This window comes from Rhamphochromis sp. 'chilingali', assembly GCF_963969265.1.
Source record: "Rhamphochromis sp. 'chilingali' genome assembly, chromosome: 6".
Classification (NCBI taxonomy): Eukaryota; Metazoa; Chordata; class Actinopteri; order Cichliformes; family Cichlidae; genus Rhamphochromis; species Rhamphochromis sp. 'chilingali'.
The window spans coordinates 16,955,141-16,965,983 of NC_137933.1; the positions used below are offsets into that span (position 1 = coordinate 16,955,141).

Here is a 10,843-nt window from a genome sequence, read left to right on the forward strand (position 1 = left end):
ATTTTTCTGTGTAGACCTCAGTTGTAAAACATAAATGCAATCCTTTGTGTAGTTGTGTGTACTTTCACTTTCCTTTTCTAACAAGCAGGTATAGTTTTATCTCAAAGCTTTCTTGAAATTCCAAATCTCTTCTTGACGTTTAATAGGTCCTCTTAGCACCAGTTCCTTAGAGCCATGTCAGTAGCTTTAGTCTTTTCATGTGTAGCCTTTATATGATTTATAGCTGCTACAGTGCACCAACACTTGTAGGTAGGTAGGTAGGTAGGTAGGTAGGTAGGTAGATAGATAGATAGATAGATAGATAGATAGATAGATAGATAGATAGATAGTATTGCTTCTTCATCTTCTATCATCCTTACTTAACAGCCATGAATCTGTATTGTGGATATCAAGATAGCTTAGCAGCCCTTTGATTAAATGAATAGACCAAGTTTAGAGGACATCTGTTAGCAGATCTGGGAAAAGATTACTCAGCCTCATCTCATACAGACAGAGTAGCAAATGATGTAATTAAGGCCACAAAAATACTGCCTCTTGGCCTTGGCCTCTCGCCTCATTCAATCTTTTGTAGTGTAATATAATAATACGATTCCACTTTACAGAATGCACAAAAAATAAATAAAATATTGAAATTTCTGTTGCTTAATACACTTGAGAAATCGTAGAGCTGTCGACTGCAATTTTAAACAGAAAATTAATACGCTTAGATTAAAATCTTTGTGAGATGTAGAAGTAGAAGATAAAGAAATTAACATGACTAGCAGGCCAGACTATGGGCCAAACTAGGGCACTGCATTCATAAAGATGATTTATATACCAGAAACACAAAACTGATGTAATGTTCTTACTTTACATTCTAATTGATTTTTTCCAGACCTTGTTTTCTATGGCCCTCAGTTTGTTGTTTCTGAAGCTGAGATGAGCTTCACAAGCTTTGAGGACTAACAGATACACAAGTCATTAAAATACATCACTTTCACTGGTCTTTCTGTTCAGCTTCCCATGATGCAACTACTATAGGGTAAATCATGTAATGCCAACAGCTTTATTCTGGTGTACAACTCTAATTCTGTCATGTCATCTCAAGCAACTAAACCTCAGACCTTCTGTACCTAAAGGCAGCTTTCAAATGAGTCTAATTTCCCTCATCTGCTTCTTTCCCACGCTCTAAAGCCTCTTGGCCTATCATGTCTTAAGTCTGTGTTTACAGAAATATTTCCGAGCTCAGTGCATGGACCAGAAAAACTCTGGTTACAGGATGTAACATTTATTTGGAGATTATTCAGTATACTAGAAGTTTTATCACTGGAATATATGCTACATTATCCAAGTGCGTCAAAAATATTACAGAAAATACGACAACTATTACTATTCCTAATAAAGAAGGAAATGCATGAAGTGTGTTACTAAGATTAAGCCCCAGTTTTGCCCAGCCACCAACCCTTGCAATGAAGAAATACCTAACACAGTATGACACATACTGCGTGTGTGTGACTGTCTCAATCTGCCCTTTTCCAAAGAACTTCAATCATTTAGTTTCTCTGAGCAGTATGCTTCCAATCCCAGCAAACAGCTGGCCTGGCATTTAGAACACATGGGGATTAGTGGGTTGATTTATTTAGAGGCTCAATCCAGAGTCTGACCATTGCACCACTTATGATGCCAAGATCACCTCTCTGCTGGCTTGCTGATTATATTTTCATTTTTCTTCTATTGATTTCATCCATATTCTGCATGTATGAAGAAGCCATATTTGAATGAATCTCACAATTTGCTTATGTTTACGCTCAATCTAAATCATGTCTGCATCTTAACAATATACTTTCCTATCTATAGATGCATTTAGAAAATCAAAGTCTCCATTTAGGGGTTGTAAGAAGCATTTTACAGTTTATCATATATTTTTCTTTAATTGATTCTGTGGATTTTTATTTCTGCTGTGATTGTTAACTACTGCTGGATTAAACTAATCTGTAGGCGCCTGATATTTTACATCTGGCTTAGTCTCCTGAGTCAGTATAAGCTCAGTTGGCAATCATATGTTTTTAGTTTGCCACACAGACAGGTTGGCAGAAGCCGTGTGGGCGTGTGTAGAAGGTGCAGGTGTGTCAATGTGCTTTGATAGCGTCGTTTAAAAAAACAAAAGAATCTGTGAACCAAGGTGGATTTCCCACTTGCCATCGTCTCTCATTGGTTGTCACAAGGGCCTGATTTGCATATGGTGGGAGTGTCCTGAGCCAGCAGTGGGATGAATGACTTGTTCAAGTCAGATAGAAATAAGGCATAGCACTTAGCAGAGGTCTGCACAGCTCAACGCTCAAAATGCCTGGCTTACTTAAGCTGCTCCTCTTCCTGCTATGAGTGGAAAGTGCTACAAACGGACATAAACATGTTCAACAGCAGACATCCTAGACTCAGCAAAAGAGGAAGAATATGGGTAAGTTTCACAACAATTTGCTTCACAAACAGAATTTAATGTTACGCAGCTACACATATGTTAGATGGCTTTGTGAGCACCATTTCATATCATTAAGGCAGATATAGGATTAGGCCCTTATACATCATATTGTTTTTCATCTTTCTCTTAAACTTGTGCAGATAAACCTTGATTTCATAACAGTCTAATTTCAGGGCCTGATTTAAATACTTCATAAACTGAACATATGGATGTTATTTTGTTATTTAGGTTTCAGAACAGCTCTGTAACTGATAGGAAAACAAAATATTTATTTTTAATGAGAATAAGAATAATATATCCCAAATACCTATTTCTTTACTAACTTTAATTAAACCACAACATCTTCATCTTTTAACATTTTTTCTTGTGTTTACAGGGATTGTGCATCCTTTTGCTTTACACCAACCCCCTTTCCTGTTTGGCAAATTTCAGTCAAGCAAAAGAGCTCATCTATAAGATAAAGGAGGGATTACCAAGGGGGACTTTTATAGGAGCTATTGGAGTAGATTTAAATTTGGATTTCTCTGTTGACCCCCCCTTTATATTCAGTCTCGCTCAAAAGAAGGTCAGTGAACAGTATGTGAACCTAAATAATACCACCGGGGAGCTTTACACATCTGCTACAGAGATTGACAGGGAGACTCTCTGTGCTGATAACTTAGAGGGGCAGGGATGTGTCCTCTCACTGGATGTGTTTGTGCTGCCTCAACAATACTTTCAGCTTGTCAAAGTAAAGATTCTCATTGAGGATGTTAATGACAACAGGCCAAAGTTCCCCACAGATGAGATCGCTATGTCTGTCCCTGAAAACGCACCAATCAATGCTCGCTATGCAGTAGAGCAATCGGCAGTTGACCCAGACCTGGGTCCTCATGGAGTGCAAACCTACTGGCTGGTTAATGACTTTGGAATGTTCACATTGGATGTTGAGGAGAATGAAGGAGGTGAGCTGACGCCTTTCCTCATTGTGACAGAAGCTTTGGACCGAGAGACTCAGGCGGAATACATTACCGATATAATTGCAGAGGATGGGGGGACCCCTCCTCTACTTGGTGCTGCGACTTTGAAAATTGTCATCACGGATGTGAATGATAACTGTCCCCAATTCAAAGAGTCACAAATTAATGTCACTCTGCATGGGAATACCACCAAAGGGGTACATTTGGCACGTCTGCATGCTTTTGACCCTGACCTTGGTGCTAATGCTCAGATCAGCTATGCTTACAGTGAACGCGTGCCAAGGGACACCAGGAGCTTGTTCCATTTGGACAAAATTACAGGAGTGATCAAGCTCGCAGGGAAAATAGACACTGGCACAGCCACATTTTACAAACTCACTGTTCTGGCTACTGGACCTGGTTGTATTCCTGCTGTAGCCACTGTTATTGTCCATATCATCAAAGTTGTCACTGGACCCCCTACTCTCATACCCCGGTACATTGCGCCAGAAAAAGATGGGGTGGTAACAATAAAGGAATCTGAACCAGCTTTTTCTCCAATTGCTTTTTTTACTGTTAAAAACATTGATAAGAACCAAAGGGTGGACTGTTATTTGGAAGGACCTGGTCCCTTCAGGTTGAGCCCCTATCAGCTGTTCAAGAATGAATACCTGTTGGAGACAACAGAGCCCTTGGACTTTGAGAGGACACAGGAGTATGATCTTATTTTGGTTGCTAATAGCACCCGTGGGATCGTTATCAAGACCTTCCTTAAGGTGCAAGTTTTGGACGAGAATGACAATGCCCCTGTGTTTCAGCAGTCTTTGGTGGAGATATCAGTTGAAGAAAACAATCCGCCAAACACTTTTCTCACTCAGCTCCAAGCGTCAGACCAGGACAGTGAAAGCAGAGGGGAAGTTCTTTACCTCCTCGGAGGCGACGCCCCTGGTATTTTTGTTGTGGATCGAGTTACAGGTATCCTGACTGTGGCCACATCGCTGGACCGTGAGGAGAAAGAGACATACCGGTTCATCGTGAGAGCGGTGGACCAGGGGACACCCAGAAGGGAGTCAATTGCAACAGTGGTGGTGACCGTGCAAGATCGCAATGACAACAGTCCACGATTCATCAACAAGGATTTCACTTTCTTTGTGCCAGAGAACTTCCCAGGTTATGGTGAGATCGGTGTCCTCTCTGTGACTGATGCTGATGCTGGAGAAAATGGCTGGGTGGCCCTCTCCATCCTGAATGGCAGTGACATTTTTATGATAGACACAGGCCGAGGGGCACTGAGGGCAAAGACATCACTGGACCGGGAGCAGCAGGGGACCTACCAGCTATGGATCGAGGCTGTTGATGGTGGGGAGCCTGCTCTCTCCTCTGTCACAATGGTTACCGTGCTGCTGCTGGATGTAAATGACAACCCACCAATCGTCCTCTTTCCTCAGTCGAATCAGTCTTACATGCTAGTGCTACCCAACACTGTACCAGGAACATCAATCACAGAGGTGTACGCTGTGGATAAAGATACAGGGATGAATGCTGTGATCGCCTACAGTATCATTAAAAGGAAAGGCGGTGAGCCCGGGTCTTTTGCCATTGACCCAGAAACAGGAAATATCACATTAAAGAGGGAGCTCAGCAATCGTGGCCTATACAGCCTTCTGGTGAAGGTCAGTGATCATGGTCAACCTGAACCTCTGTACTCAACAGTTATGGTTAACTTCTTTGTCAATGAAACAGTGAGTAATGAAAGTTACATTCAAAGTCTGCTGACCAGAGAGGCTGACATAGAGGTAGAGGAGAGGCCCTGGTACATTGGCCAGATGGCAGAGGGGCCTGAGAGGTATGAGCCGTTCCCGTGTCAGCCTGTCCTCATTGCTCTTTCAGTGACGTGTCTGGGGCTGTTCTTCTTGGTTGTCACGCTGACGTCTTACATATGCTGTAGGAGGTTTAAAAAGAACAGGATGAAAAGATCAGAAGTGGAAATACCTTTAAAAATTCAAAATGACTCAATGCAGGTTGTGAACAGAAAGCTCAGACAGATCTCTAACATCTGATGTTCAGTTGTTCACTCGTTCAAACAAAAAAAACACCACCACTGTTTACATAAATGTTTACAAAACTCACTGTAAGAACTTTCTCTTACATGAAGTTCCTCTTTTGGGCTTTGTGATGATTGTTTTTTGTCATATGCCACCACTTTCTGTCAACTGTTGGCAGGCAGCAACGGTGTCATTACAAAAACATCACAGTAACTCAGTGAATATTACCAAGGTCCCATGTAAATACTGTATAAAAAGATTTACAACTTTATATACAAGTTTTGCATTTGATTGGTAAGGACAAGAGACACTGCTTTAGAGAAAAAAATGCATCTCTTTAGACCATCTGTCACTTGTATCGGTTATACAAATATAATTGAAAAATAAATGTATTTCCAAGTTAAATGTTTATCTATATTCATGAGGTAACCGTGAGGTCTGTAATACAGAAAAGAGCAATCAAAGTGAATTGGAAAAGCTAACACAGAATACGTGAATGCCATAAAACGTCGTTCTATACACGACAACCGCAATGACAACAGACCAAACTAGACTAACAAACAAACTAGACGTTTCTTCACACGTTTTCACTTGTGTCTTACTTTCTACTTTTGCTCAGATGTTGTGCAATAATATAGTACATATAAGTGATAATTGAGTGATATAATGTTAGGTTAAAAGTTCTGGGGGAAAAAGCTTGTAGGTGCACCTTGAGTTTTTTTGTTTTGTTTTGTTTGTTTGTTTGTTTGTTTGTTTGTTTGTTTTTGTCCCCTTTTCTTTACTTTTTATCAATAAAAATTCCGTACAGCTGTTGTGCCAAATCAGCACAACAACAAAATAATCACATTTTCATCACTTTGCTACTGGAACTGTGTCCAAACTTGTCAAAAAAGCTACTTTTAAGTTAAATACATCACTTTCCTTTATAGAGTCATGCAATTCTCAATGTGTCTGTGAAAATATGCAAGTGTTTGTGATAGACTGTTTGTAACTATTAAAGATACTTTATTTTTATAATACACTGGATTTTATTCTGTATTGATTTCATTATGTCTTGCTATCACACATATATCCTACATGCACTCAGATGTGTGTGTCTAAACTTGACTGGTATAAATGTCATTTATATGCTTAAAAGAAAACAAGCCTGTAGTTTAGATTAAAATAAACTGAAAAACACAAAGAATGGAAATATACTTTAAAGTAAGGAAGGAAATTGATAGATACTGATTGGCACCTAATAAAAAATACATTTAGACTTCATCTTCTTCATATATCAAATTTGGTATACAAATTAAGTGCCTGTTGGATCTTACGAAGTGTGAGTGTCGCTGAAGGAGTTAAAGATCAAAAGTACATGATTCTGTATTATTGTTGCCATCACCTGTGAAGAACAGACCTGGTGAGGTAATACCAAGAGTCCCACTAAGAAGGAAAAACATAGTGCAGCTGCTCGTGTCTGGTGTGTTTGAGGATCAAATTCACATTTCTCACCTCTCTTGAGTGGTATTCGCAATCACTGTGCTTTTCATTCCACAACTACTTTGGGATATATCTGGAAAGTGTGAAAGTGCTTCTGACACATTCTCCCCCAACAGATCAACTCAGAAAGCCTTTTGGTTTTAAAGCTGCTTTTTCTCTGCCCTGTGCTTCTTTGTTGTATTTGTATGTTTGCTATGAAAGTTATGTGGGCAAAGAGGCTTCAGGACTCTTTGTACCTGGGCTAACTACTGTATGCACCCTCCCAAGTGATGCACTCTGTTGTGTTATATGCCTCTAAAACCAGTTCAGGTTTGGCTTTCACAAGACAGCAAGAATGCAAACAAACCTGCATTGAGAGTACATTCTCCAGCGCAGTTTCTCAAGTAAATACCAGCCTTATGTTTTTAACAGTAGCACGTCATTAACGCACAGAGCACATCAGGAACTGGAAATAGCTCCGTGTAATCCTTAGTAATCACCTTGGGCATATGTATGCTGGATGCATACTATAATGTATTTCAGACAAATAATAATATGGGTGACATAAAGGAAATCAACATCATTAGTCTCATGTACTATCAGAGCTGTAACTGATTGGCCTGACTTTAACATTCATTAAGAAAAAGAGTAATCCAGCCGCACATTCAATATACTTCCTATGGTCTTAACCTCCTAGGACCTGGCGTCCACATATGTGGACATCACATTTTGGGTTATTTAGACCAAAATACTCAATTTTGCTCAACAAGGGCCTAATATCCACTTACGAGGACATTAAACTGCTACTGTTGTATCGAAATTTTAAACAAATATCCTCATATGTGGCTCTCGTTTTTCTTAGAAACAAAAATTAGGTAAAAAAAAAAAAATCTGGTAATAATTCTTTGTTTTTACATTAATTAGGACCCAATCAGCCCAAATATCAAAGAGAAATTAAAAATGCATGCCGTGGAAGAGTTCGGGTCTTAGGAGGTTAAATATTTGTATTAACTTAAAATATGAATTTCTTTGTGTTACTGATTAATTCATTTTTTGCTTTTATCAAGATATTTTTAGATGTATGTGACTACAGGAACTGGAAGGCTGTGTTATAAAAAGCCTTCAATGCTAAAACACCATTGCAAATACAGGTGCTATGTTAGTCTCTCCTCATGTGTCAGCCAGAGGCGATACTCAGTCTTTGCCTTAATAATGTTGCTGATGTCATCCTACAGTAACTTAGTAACTTCAAGTAGCTTAGCCCAGACTCAGTTTGTCTGAAGCCAAGTGACACATAATATAACAAATTTTGCAGATTTCTTTTCTTCTCTCTTTTCTTTTCTTTTTTTCTTGCTCTGAGCAAACAACTACAGATTGTGATTAATTGCAGTAATAACAACTGAGGTCTCACTTTAGTGTGTCTCATTTCTCTTTCACCCGTTCTGACTCTTTCAATAAGTCGTTTCATTCAGCATGTTGAGACAGGAAACAGTCATACAAGACCTTTATGTCTGTGCTGGCCTAAACCCAGATGTTATGATGATAGAGTATGGTTCAGTGTGCAATAACAAACACTGGTTTCTATTAATAAATGGTAAGATCGGATCGGATTGGATTTATTTCATTTTAAGATGTTTCAATAGGTGAAAAGAATATATTTGGCTTCAATATTAACTCTTCTCTTGTATGTCTCTGTTGTGGCCTACAAGCTGAAAAAAGCACCATGCTATTTCTCACATGTTCACTTTTAGTACATATAAGTAACGTTTCTTACTATAATGGAAGTTTTGATAACTTGCTGGTCTGGAGGATTTGTGTTACCACAATGCCACAATCTACCAGAAGTGCACATCATCCAAGAGCTACATCTAAGACTCTTAAAGTTCATGACAGTACAGACTGTGGCAACATGGCTTTTGCAAAGTTGCATCTGAAGAAACAATAAGACTTCTGGACAGACAAGACCAAAGTGGAGACATCTGGTCATAGTGCACAGCGCCACATTTGGAAAAACCAAACACAGCATATCCACAAAAAGCTCTCATCGTAACCGTAAAACACAATGGTGGGAGGGGTGATGATTTAGGTTTGTTTTGCACCCACAGGACCTGGGCACCTTGAAGCCATTGAGTCAATCAAACACTCCTATGTGTACCAAAGTATTGTAGTCAAATATGAGGCCATCTTGGACAAAAATTGATCATGCAACTGGACAATGATGCCAAGCACAGCAGAAAAATCTACCTGACTGAAATTCTGTGAAGGGGCCTGCATAAAGAATTGCTCACAATCTGAATGAACTACAGCTATGCTGCAAAGAAAAGTGGCTCAATATTCCTTCACAATGATGTGACAGACTGATAAATACAAGATTTCTTTGGGGTATCCAAACCTGCTGCATGAATCTGCATCCCTAGCTATTTGTTCTGCAGTCAAAAAATCAAGATATTTCAGCTGTACTGTATCCTTCAGTCCCACCCAGTCTTCCAAAGTACCTTTAACCTTTGCTTTTTGTTTTTTCTAATCTTCAGGAGACTGAGTTTGATATATGTGTCTTGTTACATAAATCCTGTTCTGGGTTTTACATCTCTAGAAACAGATGGAAAGGGGGCCAAAAAGACAGAGGCACCCCACAGCTTTTCTACATGACTGATCACTTCAAGTGGTGATCCTGCTGATAGCCAGTTTGATATCCCCAGACCAGGACAGAATAAACGTGATTTAAATCGTGTTCTTGAACTTGTGACAGACACCCTTAGTTTTCTGTGTTTTATATTATATGCGGCTACAACTTTCGATGCATTTATTGATGTGGTTGTTCATTTGTTTCAGAGAGGTCTTTCTTCATAATCTCATGCAGATACACTGAGAAATTACAGATACGGTTCAGCTATATTCCCTTCCATCGTTCTCTCTCTCCCTCTCTCTCTCTGTTTCTCTTACCCTCTCTCTCTCTCCGCTACACCCCACCCCCCCTTCCAGGAAAGTCTATCTGAAATTACATTAAATTCTTAATGGTGTAGACAGCAAGTAATTACCATCAGTCACAGCCTGATCTCATTTCCAGATTGGCTTTATTGTAACGTCCCTCCCTTGAAATCAAACAAATAAAGACACAATGAGAGGCCCAGGTAGAGTTACAGAGCTCTGCTGAATAAGAGAGGCTATGTTTCCCAAGTTATGACATCAAATACGACCGCCCCTACCACCACCACCGACACCACCCCACGCACACACACACACACACATGCATACGCACACACAAATGGACTTTGTTCAATCTTCAATAATGCATCTCCATATTCCCCCACTGAAAATCACTGCCTTTGATCTGAAACATCTTTTATTTGCTCTGATGCAACAAAATATAATCCAATCGCACTCTTTTGATCCTGCTGTGGATTACGTTACTAATTTTTCTCTCAGTTTCATCCTGTTTCATCCCAGCAAAACACAGAGGGGCTTCTAGGGAATTAACTGCGTCAATTTATTTCAGAATAACTTCTTTTTTTTTTCTCACGACTTCTTACAATTTAATATTGTCCTGTTCTGCCACTGTATGCAATATTAGAAACTTGTATTTTCTATTCTGATGTTTGTTTTATTTCAATGGCTAAGAGCAAAAATTATACTCTAGCTTAATGTTTTGGGTATTCAGATGATTCTAGTCTATTTTGACCATGGAACTAAGCATGACTCACTCATTTACAATCCTTTAAAAGGATTTTTGCTTCTCCTTGTTTGAACCGTGCTGAAGGGTTGTCTTTGACAGACACGTAATACTACTCTACGCTTGGGGTTGAATATGATCTGTAAATGAAGTGTATTGATGCAACTATATAGTCAAAGGTAAGAATGGCATTTTAGTGACATTTGAATAGTTCAGAACAATAGAAGAATTATATCAGGACAGATCTGCTTTGGCTAATTTCTTCAGCACG

The 10,843-nt window shown here is 39.3% G+C and overlaps 1 protein-coding gene across 1 annotated transcript; it reads left to right on the forward strand.

Moving 5' to 3' along the window:
* Positions 1–2,289: 2,289 nt before the first annotated feature.
* Positions 2,290–6,385, forward strand: pcdh20 (protocadherin 20). The gene is made up of 2 exons (XM_080885143.1): positions 2,290–2,437; positions 2,835–6,385. The coding sequence occupies exons 1-2, from the start codon at positions 2,390–2,392 to the stop codon at positions 5,454–5,456; spliced, it is 2,670 nt and encodes an 889-aa protein (XP_080741269.1). The 5' UTR covers positions 2,290–2,389; the 3' UTR covers positions 5,457–6,385.
* The last annotated feature ends 4,458 nt before the right edge of the window (positions 6,386–10,843 follow it).